Source organism: Bos mutus, chromosome 22, assembly GCF_027580195.1.
Source record: "Bos mutus isolate GX-2022 chromosome 22, NWIPB_WYAK_1.1, whole genome shotgun sequence".
Lineage (NCBI taxonomy): Eukaryota > Metazoa > Chordata > Mammalia > Artiodactyla > Bovidae > Bos > Bos mutus.
The window spans coordinates 11,802,382-11,827,349 of NC_091638.1; the positions used below are offsets into that span (position 1 = coordinate 11,802,382).

The 24,968-nt window shown below is 50.0% G+C and overlaps 1 protein-coding gene across 1 annotated transcript; it reads right to left on the minus strand.

The window, feature by feature from the left end:
• Positions 1-124: 124 nt before the first annotated feature.
• Positions 125-24,368, minus strand: ACAA1 (acetyl-CoA acyltransferase 1). Its single transcript, XM_005901138.2, has 12 exons — positions 24,090-24,368; positions 23,796-23,889; positions 22,762-22,819; positions 5,981-6,060; positions 5,636-5,678; positions 3,875-3,973; positions 2,969-3,049; positions 1,572-1,762; positions 1,262-1,441; positions 916-971; positions 672-817; positions 125-426 (listed from the first exon to the last, which is right to left on the minus strand). The coding sequence occupies exons 1-12, from the start codon at positions 24,258-24,260 to the stop codon at positions 351-353; spliced, it is 1,275 nt and encodes a 424-aa protein (XP_005901200.2). The 5' UTR covers positions 24,261-24,368; the 3' UTR covers positions 125-350.
• Positions 24,369-24,968: the final 600 nt, after the last annotated feature.

The window sequence follows — 24,968 nt, forward strand, 5'->3', positions numbered from 1 at the left end:
CCTTGTCCTCAGGGCTTATCTGAGGGTGGGTCCGCCAGGCGGAGACCAGGGCACTTAGTGTTCAGATGGAGCAGAGGCAGGACCAGCCTAGTGAGAACTGGCCCTGCGGAAGAACCACAGGCACTGAGGTGAGACCGCGCGTTTACTGTGTCTGCGGCACTCCCCCTCCACAGCGTCTGCCCCCAGGGACCACATGGCGGCCTTGTGGGCTGGGTGTGTCTCCGCACCCGCCCCTGTGCTGGGGCATCTGTTCGTGTTTTGTGTGCTCACAGCAGCTCAGGTGTCTTGACTTGCTATCCCTCCCGTGGTGTGGCACTGCTGCGGGAGCCGCACCTCTGCCCTGGCCGCCGTCAGTTTCCGGGGTATTCAAAGACAGCGGCGGCTCCCATGCCAGTCCCGATGCACATGGACACCACCCCGTAGGCCCTGGGGAAGGAGACACACAGGTGGGGTGGAGGCTCGGCCACCAAGCTCTCGCCGGGAAGGCTGAGCTGGGTGCACCAGGGCCCAGAGGACGCCAGACCTCAGGGCGTGTGGGCCCCAGCCTGCCCCCCAGGCGCGCACACAGGGTGACAGATGCCTACTGCAGGCCAGGATCCCCCGTCTCCTCAGCTTGGAGCATGTGGGGGTACGTACACCTCCCCCTGACGCCCCCACGGGGCCAGCCTCACCTCTTCCCGCGGCGCTTCAGCTCGTTGAGCAGCGTGATGACCTGTCGAGCCCCCGTGCAGCCCAGCGGGTGGCCCAAGGCCACTGCACCCCCCAGAGGGTTCACCTTCTCAAGGGGGAGTTTCAGCTTCTCCACACAGAACACAGCCTGGGGGGAGGTGCAGCATCAGCTGTGGACCCCTCTCTGGTCCCCTTTGCCCCTCGCCCCCTGGCTCCAACTGGGGGCCCCAGGCCACAAAGGCTCACCTGACTAGCAAAGGCCTCGTTGATCTCAAAGATGTCCACGTCATCCACGGTCAGCCCTGCAGGCCCGGGGAAAAGACCTGAGCTGACCCAGCGGCCCCCTTAGTGGGATCCTCAGTCTCCCCAGGGGCCCTGCCCCATCCATGGCCTGTAGGCTGCCTGCTATGTCTGCCTTTCTTCAAGATGGGTGCGTGGAACCTGGCTGGGGGTCGGGGTGCTGGTCTTCACCCCCCTTCACTCTGCAGCACCCACAGGACCACCAGGCTCCTGTCCCCCACCTGCCTCAGGCAGCAACAGCACGAGAAGCAGGAGTTGGATCTCAATCTTGGGGGTGAAGGAGCCGTCTTACCTGCTTTCTGCAAAGCCACAGGGATGGCGTAGGCAGGGCCAATGCCCATGATGTCAGGTGGAACCCCGACCACTGCATAGGACCTCAGGACCCCAAGGATGGGAAGGCCCAACTCTTCTGCCTTGGACCTCCTGGCCAGCAGAATGGCAGCAGCCCCATCACTCACCTGGCTAGAGTTTCCTGGAGGCAAAGCACAGGGTTAGGGGGGCCTGGGGGCCATGCTGAGGTGGTCCACACCTTCCCCATCCACCCTGCCTGGTGGCTCCAGCACCCAGAGGAGAACACCCAGCGTGGAGCAGCCCCGTCTCACCAGCCGTGGTAGAGCCCCCGTCCTTAAAGGCGGGCTTCAGCTTGGCCAGGCCCTCCATGGTGGTGTTGGGGCGGATGCCCTCGTCCTGGGCCACGGTGATGCTTTGCTCTGTGCCCTTGTCGTCACGGACCGTGGTGGTGACAGGCACGATCTCGGCCTGGAAACAGCCCTGTCTCTGGGCTTTGGCTGCCCTGCCAGCACCGTGGACAGCCAGGCTCAGGCTCACATGGGGTTACTTTCCTTCCTGGGGTCCCTCCCTGACGCCCCCACCCGCTGCCCTTTGGGACAGATGTGCAAGCTCAGGCTGCTAAGTGCAGGAACACACTTGCCTAGGGGAGCATGGAGAGGGCCTGGTGTGGCCCCCTACTACCCAAGGAGGGGGAGCCCAGGCGTCACAGGCCTTTCTGGCCATCAGCCTTACCAGATCCTCCAAGGGGGAGGTTTGAGCAGGGGGCTCCCCTCTGAGCCTTTCACCCAAGAGGGATTAAGCCAACCTGAGGCTGGAGTCCCAGGAATATTCGTGCTGGCTTCCGTGGACTTTCCGTTCCCTCCCACCAGCCCAATCCCATCTGTTTCCTGTTTCCACATATTTATAATGACATAGGACTTCCCTGTGGTCCAGCTGCTACAACTCCGTGCTCCCACTGCAGGGGGCCCAGGTTCGATCCCTGGTCAGTACATCCCACACACCACAACTGAAAGCCAGCACAGCCAAATAAATATTTTAAAAATAATAAAAATGACATACACTAAACTACTGGAGGAACCTTAGAATTTAAACAGTGTAAAAGCATAAGGCATTTTAGGGTGATTGTTGCAATCATATGCAAAGGCCCAGCAGCATTCCCAGGGGAAGAAGCCACAGCTTTTACCCGACTCTCTAGTGAGAGTTTGAACCCAAGTGGCTAAGAACCACTGCCTCAGAGAGGCCCACCTGGCTGGAGACCACTCCCTCCACAGCCACGTACAGGCGGAAAGACACTTGGTAAGACTATAATGGGACGTAGCGCTAAGTGCGCGGTGGCGCCATCCCTGGCCCACCTCCCTGCCTGGGGGGAGGCTTAGAAACCACTTGCTGCCCAGCAGTAGCCTAGGGCGGCTCCATCTGACACCACCTGTGTGCTAAGTTGCTTCAGTCGTGTCTGACTCTGCAAGCGCACGGACTGTAGCCTGCTGGGCTCCTCTGTCCATAGAATTCTCTAGGCAGGAATACTGGAGAAGGTTGCCATTTTCTCCTCCAGGGGATCTTCCTGACCCAGGGATCGAACCGGTGTCTCATGTCTCCTGCATTGGCAGGCAGGTCCTTTACCACTAGCGCCACCTGGGAAGCCCACTTAGAACAGCCTCAAAAGCTCTTTCTCCAGCCCTTTCAGCATCTCACCCCAGACAGCACTCACTTTTGCTGGGAAGCCAGTGCAAAGGTATCCTGCTTCTCCCGCGAAATGCCAAACTGCTCAGCCACATTCTCTGAGGTTATCCTAGAACACAGACGGGGAACACTGAGTCTGTGTGGGGCCTGGGGCTGCAGATGGGGCGGGGAAACCTGTGTCTCAGTGACACCAGGCGCACAGGCAGGAGTCACCGTAGTTGGGACTTTAAGCGTGTACACCAGAGACCAGCACACAGGAGGGCCTGGGTGTGGTGCCAACTGGCCTGGCCAGCTTCTCCTGCACCTCAAGGGAAACTGCTTTCCTGTGAGGAGACGAGGACTCCCAGGTCCCCATGGGAGGCCACAGCCAGCTTTCTGCTCCCCGGAGCTGCAGCCTCCCCCCACAGGCCAGTGCCACAGCAGGGCCTCTGGCCCAGGCTTCTGGCTTTCCAGGCTTCCCTCAGAGAGGCTTCCCTCAGAGAGGCTTCCCTCAGAGATGGTCCCCGGCTGTGGAGGCAGCCGCGCATCCCCTCACACGTCCTGTGGAGCCAGGACTCCCTGCCCACGGCCGCAGGGTGGCACTGGCTGCAGTGCTCAGCGGCTCTGCAACTATGGCGCCTCTGACGCCACCATCAGGGCCCAGTGCCCTCACCGGCATGGCTGGTGTGCAAATGCCTCCCGCTTCCTCAACTTGAGGCCAAGGTTTTGAGGTGCAGCTGCCATCAGGCCTTGTGTGACTGAGCCCCTTAGAGTGGGGGTGATAGTCTGGGCCATGCTTGGAAACCCAGGGGCACAAATGCACTGGGGGCTTCAGGAAGTCCCATCCCCAGAGGCCCTTCAGAGCAAGCCAGGCCAGAGGCTGGGGGGCCACAAGGGGATCCAAGCTCCTGAAGCCCTGCTCCAGGCCAGGCAGGGAGCTGAGGCAGGTACTCACCCCATAGGAATCAGGCAGTCTCTAGCCTTCTCCTTCTCCACCAGGCGTGAAGTAATATTTCCAGGGTTCCCTCTGTCAGCTAGGGACATGGACTCCACCCTGAGGAGAAGGAGGTGATTAGCAGGCTCCCCACAGACAGCTGGGTGCCGGCAAGCACTGGGAAATAGCCAGGGAGCCCCGGGCCAGCCAGGCAGAGCTGGGGGTGCAGGGCTGCTGAGCCCCGCCTCCACCCCGACCCCCAGACCACCGCACAGTCCACGTGCCTGGGCAGGGCCTCACTTCCCTAAGACAATTGCTCCGTCAGCCAGTGGCAGTTCCCAAGGAAAGCGGCCTAGCGTTGGCCACAGTGGGGAAAACACGTCTAACGAGCCCAGGCCCTGACCTCAGGGGCCACAGATCCAGAAGAGAGAAGAGACCAATATTCTAAAAGCCGCATGTCAAAGAGCAAGCTGACTTGTGTGGACGAGGAGGTGCCAGGAGCCGAGGGGAAAGCTGAGATCTCAAGTTAGTGTGGTCACAAAGGGCTTCCAGGAGGTGGCAGAATATAAGGCTTCAAAGGGTGGTAACATAACTTTGCATGGTTTTCATGCGCCCAGCACTATTTGAAAAATCCTCCCAAGTATTAAGAGTGCTGTGAGCAATGCCAGGCCCAGAGAAGCTGAGTTAACTTGTCAGTGGGGACCAAATTTAGGTAGTCAGGCTCCAGAGCCCACTGCCACTTACAATATCCTGAGCCACTCGTCATGAGCAAAGTCTGAGGACCAGTCAACCTGTGACACGGGGGACTGTCCTGGCCCAAACCCTCAAACACTGTAATTTGGTCTTTCACGTGCTTGGGGACTCAAACTCCCCGTCAAACCCATGAAGGCTCCAACCTTCTCCTCAGTCCACACACACCCCCATCCATCGTCCAGTGGGAGAGCGAGAAGCCCGGGGACAGCCTGGTCAGTGGCCTTTGCCCCACCAAAGTCCCTGAGATGTGGTCTCTAGGTTTGCTGACACGGGCAGTACAGCCAGTGCCAACTGGCACAGCTCCAAGATGGCCCAGCAGGGCTCCGATGAAGAAATGCTCTGGAGAGGAACTGAGAGGCAGAGGGAGTGGGTCAGTATCCTGGGGCTGCTGGCCCCTCAAGCCTGCCGAAGCCCTGAAGGGGCCTGTGCTCCCAGCAACAGATGCCACCTCAGCCTCCCCTCCCTGGAGTGCTGCCCAGTACACGTGGGGCTCCGTGGGCTGCAGCTGAAGGAGTCACAGCTGACAGGGACCAAAGCACCACAGATCTGACCGTGTCCCTCAGAGCCCAGGAGGCAGTGGAAGTTTCCACCTTGGACAGGGCGAGGGGGCAGACAGCCTGTTAAATGAACAAACTAGTTCTAGAGCAGGCAGCTGTCCTGGGCTTTTGGGAACCAAAACTGCTTTTTCCATTTTCAGCAACCATCATGAATCAACAAGGGTTGCCACAGATGGGAACCCAGTACTGTGTCTTCTCAAAATGCTTGCCCACATCTCCAGCCTGACAGATTTCCAAGAAAAGAAAGCTCTTCAAAGCCAGTTTCCCCTGGTGTTGAGAGGTGTGAGCGGTTCCCAAACAGCCAGAGCTGGGGGCTGATTCTAAGCAGAATTTGTAGGAACCAACTGGCAGCCAGCTGCCTGAAAGGGCTGGAGGGAGAAGCATGAACTCATAGCCTCCGAGAATTCAGGAGAGAACATTAGTTTCATTGTTGCAAGTTAGTTTATAAGCTCCCGCAGAAAGAAATTCTTACCCACAAGCCATGCCAATGTCATAAGACCCATTTCTGATGCCACCTGCAACAAAAGCATTTTATAAACATCTTTCCCCAGAGTCCATCTGTCTTGGGAACGGGGGAGCCTCTTCCCCACCTGGTCTCTAAGGGGGAACTCAGCCCCAGCCTCCGAGATGGAGAGCCAGGAATGCTCAGAAAAGGCTTGGGGGCTGCAGTGGGGGGCTCTCTTCCATGCTTTCTGTGGGTACAGTCCTCTCAGAAATTACTACTTGCCCTGCAGGCAAGGACTCTGCTGACCCAAACCCATGGAGCCAGGACTAAGGCCAGGTTGTAGCCACGGGTGCCTACCCAGTCACAACTTACCAGCTATGCTGGCCACCGCCTGGAGCCCCGACGAACACTGCCTATTGACAGCTGACAAAGGCACAGTCTCCGGAATGTCACTGAAACAGAAAGCAAGAAAGTCAGCCCCTCTCTCTCTGCCCAGCGCTCAGGGAAAGCAGGCCCGGGCTCCTGGCCAGCCTGACTGCCCCTTTGTAGGGGAGTTGGGGGGAGGTCGGACAGAAAGACCAGGGGAACAAACAGGCAGCCCTGCCCGCACTCCAGGTGATTCACACTGGGCAAACCCATCTCTGCAGGCACTTGTGCCCCAGGCCCCGCAAGCACATGCCCTTCCATCCAGTGATTCTCCTCAGCCAAGGCCAAGCTCGGCCCAGAGGCAAGAGAAGGCTGGCTGGGTCTTGTCTTGGCTTTGAAGGTTCAAAAGTGAAACTGTACAACCCTCTTTCTCCTAGAGCCAGGGTCTCCAGCCCTCAGACCATGGGTGAGTACCGGTCCTTGGCCTGTTAGGAATTGGGCACCGCAGGAGGCGGGTGGCAGCTGGTGGCCATGCCCATCGCCTGCACTAGTGCCTGAGCTCCGCCTCCTGCCAGATCAGCCGCAGCCTTAGATTCTCATAGGAGCTCAAACCCTTCTGTGCATGAGCATTCAGGGGATCTAGGCTATGCGCACCTTCTAAGAATCTAATGGCTGACAATCTGAGGTGGAGCGAGTCAGTGAGGTTAGGGTGGGGAGTGGCTGCAAATACACATCTGTCATTAGCAGAGAGGTCTGACCACACACGGACCATAACAAATCAGCTGCAGATTCATATCAGAGCCCTATCAGTGAGTGGCAAGCGACAGTTAAGCCATATCTGGTGGCAGGCTTTAAGTCAGAATCTGACACTTCAGTCCACCTGTGGCTCGCCCATTATTTTATTGACCACTTCCGTCTGGGCCTCTTTCCCACACTATGCACCTGTCTCAGTTTTCATAAGCCCACAAACTAACCCTAGCCAAAATGAGTAGAAAGCAAACGTCGCTGGAGAGCTTCTTAAAAGGTGAGAAGACCCAATGATGAGAGAGCAGAAGATGCTTAAGACTGCCGACAAAAACGAAAGCTGCATTTAAAAGAAAATACCAAGAGCCCTAATTAAATTATGGGTTCATTACAACAAGTGACTCACAGTTTCCAAGCGTGCTTTGTAACTGTGGTGACCAGCCATCCAACAAAGCTAAAAAACCTTCAAAACTGCTTTTCCACATGGAGACCGAGCACCCTGCATTAAAAGCCAAGCCTTTGGGACTCCCCTGGTGGTACAGTGGGTAGGAATCCGCCTGACAATGCAGGGCACACAGGTTTGATCCCTGGTCCAGCAATATTCCACATGCCTCAGAGCAGCGAAGCCCGTGCGCCACAACTACTGAGGCCCATGTGCCCGGAGCCCCTGTTCCACGACAGAGTAGACCCCGTTCGCCACAACTTGCGAAAGCCTGGGTGCAACAACGAAGATCCAGCGCAACCAACATTACAGACAGACAGGCAAGCCTTTGGCATTTTTACAAAGAAAAACTCAAAACATGAAGAACAGAAGCAATTGCTGAAGGCTACCACTCACTTCATCAAACAGACCTATACTGAGAGCATCATTCATAGTGGCTAACCTTACAGCTAAAGTTAAGAAGGCCTGCTCTACTGGTAGAGTTGATCCTGCCTGACATCTGTTGTGAACTTTTAGAGGAGAGGCTGCAGTTTAAATGGTGGCACGTGTTCCTCTTTCAGACAGCACCATAACTAGACAAACTGATGAGAAGATTAATAGCAGCAGATGTTGTGCTGTGTGCCGTGCTTAGTCGCTCAGTCGTGTCTGCCTATTTGCAAACCCACGGACTGCAGCCCGCCAGGCTCCTCTATCCATGGGATTCTCCAGGCAAGAATACTAGAGTGGGTTGCCATGCCCTCCTGCAGGGGACTCTTCCCAACCCAGGGATCAAACCCAGGTCTCCCACATTGCAGGTGGATTCTGTACCATCTGAGCCACCAGGAGAGCCCAACACAGTTGTTAAAGAGGATAAATGACTCCCCGAGGTACACAGACCAGGTTGGTGAGTCTATCGACTTTGACCACAAGGCAACAGAGCTTGTCTGTGCAATCTGTTTTTTAGGAGGATGTGTATGCAGATATGTTATGTGCCCTTTCGTTGCCAATCACACTACAGTTGCAGAACGATTCAAATCTTTGATTACATACCAGGAAAACTGAACTGGTCTTTTTGTGTCATGCATGAATGGAGCAGCTGCCATGACTGGATGGCTTTCTGGTTTCACTACTCAAGTCAAAGAGGTAGCTTCTGAATGTGAGTCTACACACCACATCCTCCATAGGGAAATGCTGGCTATGTGAAAAAGTCACCTGAACTTAGCAGTGTTCTGAGACGGGATTACAGTTATCAGCCACATTAAAGCGCTTGCCACAACTCATGTCTGTGCACAGAACTCTCTGAGGAGATGGACTCGGAGCACACGCATCTTACACACAAGATCCCTGGCCAGAGTTACAAGAGCCGCTCCAGAGATTTCTTTTAGGAAAAGTCACCACATTTCAGTGACGCAGAGTGGATCACAAAACTTGCCTACTTTGAGTGACATACTTAACCTACTCAACGAATTCAATCTGTCATTTTAGGGTAGAATGACAACTGTGTTCAAGTTGGCAGATAAAGTGGCTGCATTCACAGCCAAACTGGAGTTACGTGGGCAATGGGTGAACATTGGGATTTTTCAACCATTAGCAGAAATTTTGAAACAGACTGAGCCAGCACCTTCCTTCTCCCAGCTGTTGCAGGATCACCTATCTCAGCTTTCAAGAGAGTCTGAGCATTACTTCCCAACCACAAAAGACCCCCGAACTGGGAAGGAATGGATCCACAACCCATTTGTGAATAAGCCAGGGAAATTGACTTTGGCTGTGCTAGAAGAGGATCACCTGCTTTAGACTGAAAATGATGGTGGCCTTAAAAGTCATGTTTCAGACAATTTCAAATCTCCACACTTTCTGGATTCAAATCAAGGCAGAATATCCTGAGATTTCCACCAAAGCACTGAAAAACCTGCTTCCATTTCCAATATCTAATCTTTATGAGGCAGGGTTTTCTGCAGTGACAGCAACCTACATGAGATTATGGAGTAGACCGGACAGAAGCAACACACGCTTTTCACACCACCCCCAGATGGGACTGTCTAGCTGTAAGAAAACAAGCTCAGGGCTCCCACTGACTCTGCATTATGGTGAGTTGTATAATGGTCTCATTATACATCACAGTGTAATGATAATAGAAATAGTGTGTACTGTAAATTTAATGTGCTTGAATGATCCTGAAACCATCCCCCCATACACCAGTTCGTGGAAAAACTGGCCTCCACAAAACTGATCCCTGGTGCCGAAAGGATTGGAGACTGCTGCCCTAAAGAACAGAGAATACGCCTGTGGCCAGGACAGAGAACCAGTGCAAAAGAAATGTCTACAGTATGACAGAGGCCTCACAGGCCCAGGAAAAGAGGCTCCACATCGCTAATTATTAGAGAAATGCAAGTCAGAAGTATAACGAGGTATCACTTCACACCAGTCAGAATGGCCATCGTTTAAAAGTCTACAAATAAATACCACAGAGGGTGGACAGAAAAGGAACCCTCCTACAATGTTGGTGGGAATGTAAGCTGGTGTAGCTACTATGGAAAACAGTATGGACGTGCCTCAAAAAGCTAAAAATAGAGTTGCCATCTGATCCAAGAATCCCGCTCCTTGGTGCACATCCAGACAAAACTCGAATTCAAAAAGACACGTGGATGAGAGGCAAGATAGATCCCCCACATACCCAGGTAGGAAAAAAGAAAGAAGGGAAAAGGAAGAGGAAGTGGGATGGAACCTACACACCTGAGGGTGAAGCTGAAGAAGAGAAGGTTCCTGCATGTGGGGAAGCCCCCTCAATGGCAGGGAGATCAGCTGGGCAGAAGGGGATCTTCGGAAACTCGGAGGAGAACACAGCAACCGGCAGGCAGGACGGAGAGACCTGCACAGATGGTCTGACCCAGCCCTCTGCGCCCCAGCCTGAGACACGTGTCCACTGGTGCACACGGGCTGGGTGTGGAAAGCAGACCTAGGGAGAGGACTGCCGTTGGCTGCCATGAGACAGCCTGAGGTGGTGGGAGTGAGGAGCTCTGCAACTGAGAACGCTCACGGAGGAAACTGGGACCACTGTACAAGCGAAGCCCCACTGCTGAGTGATGTGCAAAGGGTGGGGCCACCATTGAGCCTTTCTCCCAAGTGACGACCCTACCTTCCTAGACACCTGGAAGGGCTCCAGCCAGGACAGGCTCTCAGGCCCCTCCCTGCCGGAGTGGGCTCACGTGCTCTGGGGCAGACTTGGGAGCAGGGACCAGAGGGTGACCCACATGCAGAGGTGGGGCTGAAACCACAGCTGAGCCTCAGAGGCTGTGCAACTAAGGAAGAAGAGCTGCAATCTCTCCTCCCAGCGGCATGAACAGCAGATTTACACCCCACGATGGGATTATTTAACTTATATGCAGAATACATCATGTGAAATGCCAGGCTAGACGAAGCTCAAGCTGGAATCAAGACTGCCGGGAGAAATATCAATAACTTCAGATACACAGACGACACCACCCTTATTGCAGAAAGCAAAGAGGAACTAAAGAGCCTCGTGATGAAGGTGAAAGAGGACAGTGAAAAAGCTGGCCTAAAACTCAACATTTAAAAAAATAAGATCATGGCATTCAAACCCATCACTTCATGGCAAATAGGGGAAAAAATGGAAACAGTGACAGACTTTATTTTCTTGGGCTCCGATATCACTACAGACAGTGACGGCAGCCATGAAATTAAAAGACACCTGTTGTTCCTTGGAAGCAAAGCCTAGACAACATATTAAAAAGCAGAGACATCACTCTGTTGACAAAGATCCATATAATCAAAGCTATAGTTTTCCCAGTAGTCATGTACAGATGTGAGAACTGGACTACAAAGAAGGCTGGGGACCAAAGAATTGATGCTTGTAAACTGTGGTACTGGAGATGACTCTTGAGAGAGTCTCTTGGACAACAAAGAGATTAAACCAGTCAATCCTAAAGGAAATCAACCCTGAATATTCATTAGAAGGACTGATGCTGAAGATGAAGCTCCAATACTTTGGCCACCTGATGGGAAGAGCAGACTCATTGGAAAAGACCGTGATGCTGGGAAAGATTGAAGGCAGGAGGAGAAGAGGGTGACAGAGGATGAGATGGCATCACCAAGTCAATGGACATGAGTTTGAGCAAACTCCGGGAGATAGCGGAGGACAGGAAAGCCTGGTGTGGTGCAGTCCATGGGGTCGCAGAGCTGGACACGACTGAGAGACTGAACAACAATGGGCTTTGTGAACTCAGTGCCTGCAGAACATCTCCTGCAGCCCAGACAGGTCTAGCTTTTGCAGCTGAGAACTTTGTGGACACGCACATGCTGAGGTGGGGCCAGGGCAGAGTCTGAGCTGCTCCATAGCACCCCCAGGCAGTCCAGATCCATAATTACTGCAACCTGGGCCCTGACTTCAGTGGATGGATGCTGGTGGCCTGGTGAAAACAACACTGGAGAGACACCAGGGCCAACTGTGGCATTCCCACACTTACGATGGGGCTGAGAGACGTGCCAATGGCGTCATCTGAGAGCTCGCGCACGGGTGAAAGGTGACAGCAGAGCACACCCACGGTGAACAGCTCCGGAACAGGATACCCAGTGGTTTCTCTCTGAGGGGGGTGCTCCAACCCCGCTGCCTCATACCGCATATCACACACACAGTTAAGGAAGGGATCTGAGGGCCTCTACTCCAACACCTAGGGAGCAGACCGCGCCCTGACAGGCCGGTGCAACCACAGAGCAGAGAGGAGGCCCTGATCAATACCCAGCACAGGCTCTGCTCACTGCATCAGTCACACCCCCTGTCAGAGGGGACAGCACCAGCACACACTGAGGAAAGAGGTGGCAGACATACTATAAAGAGAGTTCTCGCACCAACAAATATTAAACACACGCAGACTACACAGGATGTTCCCACATAAAAAGAGCCCTCCAAGACAGTCTGCGGGGCTGGCCTTAGAAGGAAGAACCCCCAGATCATTTAGCCTTGAAGGCCAGCAGGGCTTGAGGGCAGGAGCTCCACAGGGCTGGGGGATCAGAGACCCCCTCTCTGAGGGCACACAGCCGGTTTCATGCGCACTGGGCCCAGCTTAAAGCAGCACCTTTACAGGAACCTGGGCGAGGCCCACCTAGTGATCTTAGAGGGTCTCCTGGGGAGGCAAAGGGTGGCTGCAGCTCACCGGCTGAGGTTCAGGACAAGCACAACGATAGTGGAACCTCCAGGGAATATGATTGGTGTGAGCTCTCCTGGAGGCTCCCATTTTGGCACCAAGACCAGGGCCCAGCCAACAACCTGCAGGCTCCACTGCTGGAAAGCCTCAGGCCCAACAACCAACTCTACAGGAACACAGCCCCACCCAGCCATCAGAAGACAGGCTGCCTGGGCTTCCTGGGGGAGCCAGTGATTGGGAATCCGCCTGCCAATGCAGGGGACACGGGTTCCCATCCCTGGTCTGGGAAGATCTCACATGCTGCGGAGCAACTAGAGCTGTGTGCCACAACTACTGAAGCCCAGAGCCTGAGCCGTGCTCCACAGCGAGAGACGCCTGCGCATGCAACTGGAGAGCAGCCCCACTTGCTGAGGACAGAGAAAGCCCACACGCATCAAGGAAGACTCAGCACCCAACACAGCAAAAAATAAAAGAGCAACAAATAACATACAAGGAATCCCCGTAAGGTTATCAGCAGCAACAATGCAGATCAGAAGACAGCAATATATTTAAAGTGATGAAAAGGAAAAACCCACAACCAAGAACACCCAGCAAGGTTTTCATTCAGATCCAACGGAGAAATCAAAAGCTTTAGACAAGCAAAAGCTAAGAGAAGTCAGCACCACAAAACCAGCTAATTCCCTAACAAGAAAATAAAAAAATGGGAAAGCTCTCCAATAAAAGCAAACAAAGAAACAGGAAATCATCCACACACCAATAGGACGGCAAAACCAGCACCCATGACGGTCCAGTGGCTGGAGATCCGCCTTGCAGTGCAGGGGATGTGAGTGCGATCTGTGGTCCACATGCCATGGCGTGACTAGACCCACGCACCCCAGCTATGGAGCCTGAGCACCACGACAAAAAATCCCACTGCCACAACAGGGACCGACACTGCCGAATAAATAAGTTTAAAAAAAATCAGCAATCATGAGAAGAAGAGAGTACAACTGAAGGAAATGGGAACTACATTTGAAATTAAGAACCAGCAACTTAACCTTGTACATATATAGATCGCTGCTGTATCGAAGCCTCATGGGAACTGCAAACCAAAACTACAACAGATTCACACACACAGAAAAAGCAACGCAAACACAACACTAAAGATAGTCATCCAACCACCAGAGAAGAGAACAGAAGGAAGGAAGACCAACAAAAACAAATCCAAAACAATTACAAAAACGGCAGTAAGGTGGGGGCGTGGAACTTCCCTGGGGTCCAGGGCTTGAGAATTCACCTTCCAATGCAGGGGATGGGGTGTGATCCCTGATCAGGGAACTAGGATCCCACAGGGCAACTGAGCCCATGCACCACAACCAGAGAGAAGCCCTAGTGTGACAATGAAGATGCCATGTGCCAAGACGAAGACCTGATATAGCCAAAAATAAATAAAAAATATTTAAAAAAGAAAACGGCAATAGGAACACACATATGGATAATCACCTCAAATGTAAATGATTCAAATGCTCCAACCAAAAGACACAGACTGGCTGAATGGATACAAAAACGAAACCCACATACATGCTATCTATAAGAGACCCATTTCAGACCCAGGGACACATACAGCCTGAAAGTGAGGGAGTGGAAAAGGATATTCCATGCAAACGGAAATCAAAAGAAAGCTGGAGTAGCAATACTCATATCAGATAAACTAGATTTTTAAGAGCAGACTGTTACAAGAGACAAGGAAAGACAGTATATAATAATCGAGGGATCAATCCAAGAAGACATAACGACAATGTAAATATATATGCACTCAACACAGGAAGACGTCAATGTTTAAAGCAAATGCTAACAGCCATAAAAGTGAAAACTGAGCATGAAAACATGCTCACCTCGGTCACGGCCACTGTGGGAGGCGGGAGGGGCCTGCCAGGGGCTGGGCAGCCTCAGCCGGACCCGACCCTGTGGACAGTCCATCACCAGACTGCACACTGGCACAGAGCTTACCACCTCTCACAGGAGGACAAATCCTCCCTATGATTCCTGAGGGTCCTCTTGACCCGCTTGTGAGAGGCACCGTGGTATAGGCACCGTACCAGAGAGTCTCAGGTTCGAACCTCACCTCCATCAGTGCCACTGCTGTGAAGCCCTGGCCAAGTCACTTAACCTCTCTGAGCCTCATCTGCAGGCTTTCAGGAAACAGAAACTGCTACGGTAGGTCAAGTCGGCCAAAGCACTTCCACCCTCACCCTCCTCCCCATATGGCCCATCCCAAGGCCAGACAGGATATGGAGGGTGCCCTGCCACTCTCGACCCTCAGGACATCACAGCCAGGTTCTCCATTTTACAGCCACGCAGCTGAGGCCCAGAGAGGCAAAGGGACTTGCTGCAAGTCACACAGCCAGTGAATGTGGGATGGAATCAGGACTGACCCCAGATTGGGCAATAATTCTTACATGAAGCCGCAAACAGTTCTTCCACAGAGATTGGTGACACCGCAAGAACAGAATCCTACGTGCAAATCAGAGAGCACTGGGACAGGATGACCAAGGCTGATACAATTCACTGCTAGAGATTCCACAACACTGGTTCCAGCGAGGAGTCTCCTGGCATACGACTGCTAAATAATGGCTTCAAACAAACCAATGGGAGCCACAGACCAGACACTGCGATAAGACAAGATCACCTTTCTCCAGTTGTGGAATGTGGGTTCAGTAACCCTGCACACTCAAAGGCCTTTTTTTACGAAATGTCCTGACACACGCAGAGGTAGAGAGAATACTATAATGAACTCCCACATACGAATCACCCAGCTTCCTCTATTGTCAACACTGGTTAACAGTGCTTCCTTTCTCCCCCTCCCACATCTTTCCCAAGGCTGGAGTGCTTAAAGCAAATCCCAGATGCAGTGTCCTCTCACTAGTAACCCGTTCAACCTGCCAAGCCAACGAACGACATTGTTTTTATATAACTGGCATGCCAGTGTCACACCTAACAAAAAATAACAATAACCCTTAAATAATCTAATATTTAGTCCATGTTCAAGTTTCCCAGATTGTGTCAAAGATGTCTGTTTGCAATTAGAAGAGCGTTCACAAAATTCATTTTGCTCCAAATTCTACAACTATGGCATTTCACATGTTCTACTTCCAAGAAGGGCTGTAGGAGGCACAGAGATAGGAAATGCATCAATACCGCCTCTGAAAAGCTCCAGCTGTGTGCTGAACACAAACTAGCTCACAGTAGGCCCTCAAGATGAGGCCAGGTTCCCTCTTAACCTCTGTACCCAGTCCAGCAGCCCTGGGGAGGGTGGGCCCTACCTGTGTACCATGGAATATTACTCAGCAATGAAAAGGAACAGGCTGCTGACACAACAATCTGAATGAAATCTACAAAGAATTATTCTGAGTGAAAAAAGCCAATTCCAAAAGGTTACAATTGGTGTGGTTCCCTTTATATACCTTTCTTGAAATAAAATTACAGAAATAGAGATTAGTGGTTGCCAGGGATCAGGGAGCAGAGGAGTGAGAAGGAAAGTGGGTGTGGCTATAAGACAGGCCTTGTGGTAGTGGAAATGTTCTGTAATTTGATGGTATCAATGTCAATATCATGGTTGGGAAATTGTACAATAGTTTTTCAAGATGTTCCGTCTGGGTGAAACTGGGGAAAAAGTACGCGAGGGTCTCTGTATTCTTTCTTAGAACTGCATGTGATTATCTAAATATACTGTCTCAAAATAAAAAGTTTAATTTTAAGAAAAAAGGGGAAATCGACAGTAATACAATAATAGTAGGGGACTTTAACACCCACTTACACCAATGGGACAGATGACCCCGATAGAAAATCAGTAAGGAAACATATTAAACCAGATGGACTTAATTGATATTTATAGAGCATTCCATCCAAAAACAGCAGAATATACTTTATTCTCCAGTGCACATGGAACATTCTCTAAGGCAGATCACATCTGGGGCCACGAATCACGCCTTGGTAAATTTAAGAAAACTGAAAACATATCAAGCATCTTTTCCAGCTACAAGGCTATGATATTAGAAATCAATTACAGGGAAAAACTGTGAAAAACACAAACACATGCAGGCTAAACAACATGTTACTAAACAACCAACAGATAACTAAGGAGATCAAGGAGCAAATTTTAAAAGTACCTAGAAACAAAGGACAAAACAGCAATCCAAAACCCATGCAGTGCAGCAAAGGCACTCAAAAGAGGAAACTTTACAGTGATTATCTCAGAAAACAAGAAAAATCCCCAATAAACAACCTAACCTTATGCCTAAAGCACCCAGAGAAAGAAAAGCAAATAAAACACAAACTTAGTAGAAGGAAAGAAATCATAAACATCAGAGGAGAAATAGAGACGAAGAAAACAATATGAAAGATCAATGAGAGTAGCAGCTGGTTCTTTAAAGATAAACAAAATTGACAAAATTGATAAATCTTTAGCTAGACTCATCAGAAAAAAGGAGCGGGCTCAAATCAATAAAATGAGAAATGAAAAAAGTTACAACTGATGTCAAAGAAATACAAAAGATCATAAGAGACTACTACAAGCAATTATATACCAATAAAATGGACAACCTAGAAGAAATGGACAAATTCTTAGAAAGGTACTACCTTACAGTTGAACCAGGGAGAAATGAGAAATTCAAACAGACCAATTACAAGTACTGAAATTGAAACTGTGATTTAAAAACTTCCAACAAACAGAAGTGAATTCTTCACAGGTGAATTCTATCAAACATTAAGAGCTAGCACCGATCCTTCTGAAACTCTTACAAAAAACTACAGAGGAAGGAACACTCCCAAGTTTATTCTATGAGACCACCATCACCCTGATACTAAAACCAGACAAATACCAACAACAAAAAAGAAAATTACAGGAATTCCCTGGTGGTCCAGTGGTTAAAAATCAATCCACCTGCCAATGCAGGGGACACGGGCTCGATCCCTGGTTCAGGAAGATTCTGCATGCAGTGGGGCAACTAAGCCCATGGGCCACACCTACTGAGCCCTCTCTCTGGAATCTCCAAGTCACAACCACTGAAGCCACCACAGTGAGAAGCCCACGCACCGTGATGAAGAGCAGCTCCTGCTCACTACAACCACGGACAATCCTGCACGCAGCAATGAAGGCACAGCGCAGCCAAAACTAAAATTCTTTAAAAATGAATTATTTATCTTTAAATTTCTTAATTTATTTTTGGCTGTGCTGGGTCTCTGTTGCTGCGCGGGGGCTTTTTCTGGCTGCAGCACGCAGCTTCTCACTGCCATGGCTTCTCTTGTTGCAGAGCACTGGCTCTAGACACGTGGGCTCAGCACTTGCAGCATTCAGCTTAGTTCCTCCGCAGCATATGGAATCCTCCCAAATCAGGGATTGAACCTGTGTCCCCTACACTGGTGGCAGATTCTTAACCACTGGACCAGCAGGTAAGTCCAATAATAAATAAATGTTTTTAAAAAGAATAAACTGGAGAGAGAGACTATTTAAAGAAAAAAGGAAAGAAAATTACACGCTAACATCACTGATGAACACAAAATCCTCAACAAAAAAATCCTCAACAAAATACTAGCAAACCGAATCCACCAACACATTAAAAGGATCATAAATTCATGATCAAATGGAATTTATCCTAGGGATGCAAAGGATTCTTCAATATATGCAAATCAATGTGATACACCACATTAACAATCTAAAGAATAAAAACCATTATGATCATCTTGATAGATCCAAAAAAAGCTTTTGAGAAAATTTAACATCCATTTATGATAATAACTCTCCAAAAAGTAGGCTTGGGGGAACCTACTTCAACATAATAAAGGCCATATACGACAAACCCACAGCTAACATCATTCTCAACAGTGAAAAACTGAATGAATTTTCTCTAAGATCAGGAACAAAATAAGTAGCTCACTCTTGCCACTTTTATTCAACATAGTTTTGGAAGTTCTAGCCACGTAATCACAGAAGAAAAAGAAATAAAAGAATCCAAGTTGGAAAAGAAGAAGTAAAACTATCACTGTTTGTAGATGACTTGATACTATACACAGAAAATCCTGAATACTCTACCGGAAAACTACTAGAGCTCATCAATGAATCAGTAATTATGCAGGATACATAATTAATACACAGAAATCTCTTGCATTCCTATACATTAACAATGAAAAATCAGAAAGAGAAATTAAGGAAATAATCCCATATACCATCACATCAAAAAGAATAAAATACCTAGGATTAAAATTACCGAAGAAGGCAAAAGACCTATACTGTACTTACAAAACTATGAGATGCTGATGAAAGAAATTAAAGATAGCACAGACAGAAGAGAGATATACTATGTTTTTGGATTAGAAAACTCAATATTATCAAAATGACTATACTACCCAAAGCAATCTACATATTCAATGCAATCTCTGTCAAATTACCAATGGCATTTTTCACAAATTAGGAAAAAAAAATGACGATTTGTACGAAAATACAAAAGATCCTGAATAGCCAAAGCAATCTTGAGGAAGAGAAACGAACCTGGGCCCAGTGCAGGGGTCCTCGGTGCGATTCCTGGCCAGGGAACTAGATTCCACCTGCCGTGACTGAGAGGCAACTGAAGACCCCACAGGCCACAGCCAAGACCCAGTGCAGCCACACACACAAGCGTGCAGTGGAGCACCGCTACAAATGGTGTTTTTAAAAAACAGAGAAATGGAGCTGGGGAATCAGGCTCCCTGACTTCAGACTACACTACTAAACTATATTAATCAAAACAGTTCTGGTACTGGCACAAAAACAGAAATACACATCAATGGCGCAGGATAGAAAACCCAGAGATAAGCCCACGCACCTATGGTCACCTCATCTATGACAAAGGAGGCAAGGACACAGAATGGAGAAAAGACACTCTTCAACACATGGTTCTTGGAAAACTGAACAGCTCCATGTATTAATAAAAAATGAAATTAGAACTCCCTTTAACACCATACACAAAAATAAATACAAATGGAATAAAGACCTAATTGTAAGGCCAGATGCTACAGAACTCTTAGAGGAAAATATAGCCAGAACACTCTCTGACACAGATCGCAGCAATATCTTTCTTTGATTCACTTCCCAGAGTAGTAAAAATAGAAAAAAAAAAAAAAGAGAGAGAGAGAGACACGAAATTAAACTTAAAAAGCTTTTGCACAGCAAAGGAAACCATAAACAAAATGAAAGACAACCCACAGAATGGCTGAAAATATTTGCAAAGTGACCAATAAGAAATTTATCTTCAAAATACAAAAACAGCTCCATGCAGTTCAATATTAAAAAAAAAAAAAAAAAACCTAATCAAAAAATGGGCAAAAGATCTAAATAAACATTTCTCCAGAGAAGACATACAGATAGGCAAGAGGCACATGAAAGGCAGCTCAACCTCACTACTTATTAAAGAGTAATGTAAATCAAAACTACAATGAGGCATCATTTCACACTGGTCACAATGGCCATCATCAAAAAGTCTACACAGTAAATGCTGGAGAGGGCATGGAGCAAAGCAAACCCTCCTGCACTGCTGATGGGAATGTAAACTGGTGCAACCACCATGGAAAACAGTATAGTGGTGTCTTTATAAAGCTAACAGTGATCTGGCAATCCCACTCCTGGGCATATATTTGGAGAAAGCCATAACTCAAAAAGATACATGTACTCCAGCCTTGACTGCAGCACTGTTTACATTTAGCCAAGACACGGAGGCTGCCAAAATGTCCATCATCAAAGCAGTGAGTGAAGAGGTGGTACGTATGTACGATGCAATACTGTTCAGCCACGAAAAAGAAAAACTAATCCCATTTGCAGCAGCATGGGCAGACCTAGAGATGATCCACTACGTCAGACAGAGGAAGACAAATGTGTGACACCACTTGTATGTGGGACCTAAAAAATGACACAAATGAACCTACTTACAAAATAGAGACACACTTGGAAAACAACTTTATGGCTACCAAAGGGGAAAGGTGGGGGGAGGGATAAATTAGGGGTTTGGGATTAACATATACACACTACTATATACAAAATAGATACATCATCAAGGACCTACTATATAGCACAGGGAACTTGACTCAATAATCTGTAATAACCTATATGGGAAAAGAATGAATATATTTATATGTATAACTGCATAACTTTGTTGTACACCTGAAACGAGCACAACATTGTAAATCAACTGTACTCCAATATAAAACAAAAAATTAAAATTTAAGAGTCTATATATAACAAATCCTGGCTAGGGCGTGCAGAGAACAGAACCCTCCTACATTGCTTGTGGGAATGTAAATTGGAGCAGCCACCAGGGCAAACAGTATGGAGGGCACTCAAAAAGCTAAAATTAGCCTTGCCGTGTGATTGGGCGATCCAACTCCTGGGCCCACATCCATTCAAAACTATAATTCAAAAAGATACATGCATCCCAGTGTTCACTGCAGCACCATTTACAAGAGCCAAGACATGGGAGCAACGCAAACGTCCATCAGCAGAGGACTGGATAAAGAAAATGCGATAGGTGTATACAGTGGAATATTACTCAGTCATAAAAAGAATGGAATAACGCCACATGCAGCAACACGGATGGACCTGAAGAGAGACTGTCACACTGAGGGAAGTCAGTCAGACAAAGAAGGCCACATACATGATATCGCTTCCACGTGGAATCTAAGATATGACACAAATGAGCTTATCTTCAAAACAGAAATGGACGCCCAGAAAACAGACTTGTGGTGGGGGCGGTGATTAGGGCAAGGATGGCATGGGAGTTCGGGGCTGACAGACCCAAACGATTACATAAAGGTGGATAAACAACAAGGTCCTCCTGTGCAGCACTGGGAACTACAGTCACTATCCCGTGATGAACCATAACGGAGAAGGATATTTTTTTAAAAAGAATGTATATAAACATATGTGTACCTGAATCATTTCGCTACAGTAGAAGTACAACATTGTAAATCAACTATGCTTCAATTTAAAAAAAAAAGAATGTCTAAAATATGAGGCCAGAAACCATCCCTACTCTCAGCCTGTATGCTCCCACCATTCTCTATGGAAAGCCTGTTCCCAGCTGGACAAAGAACCCTGACATGTACTAGGTATTCTAACATCCCTCCTTCGGGTGGGTTCCCCCAGGCTTTCACACGGGTTTCAGCCCTAGAAGCTGGTGGAGCCACCTCTGCCAATGTAATCTGAGCTGGGAACGGGCACAAAGTCCTGCGCAAATCCCGAGACCCATGGACTCAGAACCTCGGGGTGAAACCTGCTGATTCTAGCATGTGACCAGAGTTGGGAACCTTTCGACTAGAGGCCAGGCCAGGCTTTGCTGAGACCTTCTTGGGTGGAGAATGTCCTAGGCACCTGTAGCCTGTTTACCCTTCCCAGGTCCCCTAACACCCTACTGCTTAGGTACTGCCCCTTCACCCAATCCACCCAGTGATCGGTAAACACTGACTCAGTGTGAGGGATGCTGACATGCTTATAATACAGCGCCCGAGAGGACGCCCAACCACACACAGAAAGTGAATTAACTAGCCACATCTACAGCAACAGAGCAAGACAGCAAAGCACATCAAAAGGAAGCGCGTAGCCAGCGACTGGAAAAGAAGCCCTCTTGCTAAGCTTTGGGTGCTCAGGGAAGTCTGGTGAAAACGGTGACACTGGGCAGAGTCTAACTAGCGAGGAGAAGGGCGGCAGGGACAGTACTGCATGGCAGACAGGGTGGCTTAAAGCAGCAGCGGCAGGTAGATAAGACTGGAAGGCAAATCTGGAGGCAGATCAAAGAATCTTTTGAAGTCTAGGCTAAGCACTCTGAATGTCTCCTAGTCTCCACATTCTTTGTCATTTTCCTGTTCCTTCACTAGTTCATGTTCCTATTGTTGCTTATCCATGAAACTGGGATTATAGACCTAAGCGGTTCTTAAATCTACACAGGAAAATAATTTAAAGCTCCTCCCCTATCTTAGGACAAGAGGTAAAGGGCAATTCACCAGGGTACCTTCTGGGTGACCCTTGGGTTCTGGCCCATTCCTAAGTTTCTGTGGATGAGCTCTGCTTTGGAGGCGCCAGCTTGCCCAACTAGCATTTAAAAAGCTCTCTTCAGTGTGCCAACCTGGATATTTACCTGTAAATATCCAGGCAAAGTTCACACTTACAAAAGCCAAAGCAACAAGTTGACTTCAACTTAAGAAAGACTGGGCCACAGTGAACTTTCTGCTCCAGGCCCAAAGGCTGTTTGTCCTGGCTCCGCACTAGTAAACACACTCTCCTTTCAAAGTGGGGGAAAGGTGGCATCCAGAAAAACAGGGTGCTGAGCACCCTGGCTGTGTTCGGGTCTGGAGTCCACCAGACCCTGATCTTCTCCCACCAGCAGGCTGAGTTCTCTGGGGCCGGAGCCCAAGCAAGTCTGAATAGTCAACCCAGAGCAAGAACCAGAAAAGTTTACCTCAGAAACTGGGCGATTCGGGCCATGGTCGCTCCGGCCCCAGGCTGAAGCACGTTTCCTGTGGACAGCAAACCTCCAGTCAGTGCCAGGTGGTGCTCTGGGCACTAAGGCACGGCTGTGACAACCAGAGCGGGGGCATTCCAAATCCTCCTTCAGAACCACTGGAATGTCAAGGTCTGGAGCGGCGTGAGCCAGCTACACAGCAGCGTGTGCTGGTCAGACACTAGATCCAGTCCCTGAGAGGCCCCCGGTGCCCTGCCCAAGCACCCTGCTTTTCCAAATCAGCACACTCTGGGCAGGTCGCCTGCCTTTAAAGGTAACACGGAAAGAAGAATGTAGTGCAAAGCTTGAAGTCGGAGGAGGCAGTCCTGTCAGTTAGGAAAGTGTTTCTGAAAATGCACACCTCCTTGAGTGTCCTCCACCTACTCACACTCCAGGGGTTGAACAGTGATCCCCCACCTAGGGGTAGCACCTCTGTGATGAGACTCTTACCATATAATGTTAGGTTCCAGGCTAAGGTGGGAAGCAGAGGTGGGGGAAAAGATTATACTAAAGGTCAAGAGGCCCTAGATTCAAGTCCAAGCTCTGCTGCAAATCCCCCAGGCACTTTCTCAATTATTAACTGCAAAGCTGGACTTTGATGGTTTTTCGATGCTTCCTCTGTTCTACCCTGGCATAGACAGTACATCAGGATGGGTAGAGAAACCCAGTCTCCTGTCCCTTAGGGTGTTCTCAAACCCTGGCACCAAAACTCTGGCGTGAAAATGTTTGTCCCTTGCGATTCCTACTTCCTATCATACTTAATATGAAGAATGTGCTTGGAGCCGGCACAAAAAGTGCCTGGAAGCAGGGGTGGGAGAGGTGGTGGAGTCTGTAGCCCTAAAGAGACCATTACACTTATCTGCGTGCAGTCCGTCGCCGTTCCCCTCACTGAAGACGCCTGGAAAGCGCCTGAATGGAGGGAGGTGTTTGAGGAGCGCTTTGACGGGATGGGAAGGCGAGGATCGAGCGCAGGGCCAGGGTAGTGCACTCACCCACACAGATATCTCCCAGCTGGGCCGGGCTCAGCTTGACGTCCTGGAGAACCGCGGTCATGACGGCGGAGAGAAGCTCGTCGGGGGTGGTGTCCTACAGCCGAAAGAGCGACCGCTAGGATCCCGAGTCGGGACCCCAGCTACCAAAGCCTCGCCCTCCCCCAAAGGGGCAGAGCGGTCACAGCTCGAGCGCAAAGCCACCACCGACGCCGAAAGGAAACGAACGGAGGAGCCAGACCCCAGCCCACCCCGGGCCTCCATCTCACACCTGGCTCTCGAGCCCAGGTGCCTCACCTTGAAGCCGCCGCGGCCCGACCGGCCAATGGCCGTGCGCCGCCCGTGCACCACCACGACATCCTCTGCGGACGCCCGCCGCGCGCCGCTCCAACACGGGGTGGCCAGCGGCTCCGGGTCCGAAGCGGGCCGGCCCTTCAGGTGACCCAGCACCACCTGCAGCCTCCGCATTGCGCAGCTCGGCGGGGTAAACTCTCAACCAGCCAGGAAGACAGGGCAGCAACCAACAGACCGTGGCTCACGCAGGCGCGGGACCTTACTTCTGACCCACGGATATCTAAGTCCCACCCACAGACCTACTGGTCTGACTGGCCTTTCCCTCTAAAAGTCCCGCCCATCTCCCCGCCTCAGCCAACCTCTGGTTGGCGAGCCTGCCTGAGGTCCCGCTCCAATCCGCAAACCGAGCTTCCCAAAGTTAGATCTCAGAGGGTCTTTTCACTCAAAGCCCCGCCCACAGTAGCCTACGCCTGCCAACCGGGAGGTGGATTTTCTGAAGCCTAACGCAGAAACGCAGACAGGAATCCTTTCCACTTGCAGCCCTACCTACTGCCAAACCGCAGGCGGGTTTGCAGGACCACCTTTGGTTTCTTGAAGAAAATTTCACCATTGCCGGGGGTCCCTTTCCCTACAACCTTGCCCACTGCCCGCCCACCAAACAGATGGCGAATTGTCAGGAGCGGTGCCTACAGTTTCTTAGCCGGGAAAGAGGCGCCGGGGCCTCTCGTTCCTCTTCTCCCTTCCTAACCTTCTCTGCTGTCTCCCCCAGGCTGGGAGACCGAGATAATTCCGAGATGCCACAGAGCCTACCTTGACGTGTTTGGGCTCTCCTGGGAAGTCTTTCGAGAAGACTGAGGGAATCTGGGATTCTGGGGTGGCAGG

Excerpts from the sequence above, each read along its gene's own strand:
- ACAA1 (XM_005901138.2), bottom strand. The coding sequence starts at position 24,260 with ATGCGGAGGCTGCAGGTGGTGCTGGGTCACCTGAAGGGCCGGCCCGCT. Across the intron at positions 23,890-24,089 it reads CGGGCCGCGGCGGCTTCAAG|GACACCACCCCCGACGAGCT; the intron begins GTGAGGCACCTG and ends TTTCGGCTGTAG. Across the intron at positions 1,442-1,571 it reads CGGGGGCTCTACCACGGCTG|GAAACTCTAGCCAGGTGAGT; the intron begins GTGAGACGGGGC and ends CTTTGCCTCCAG.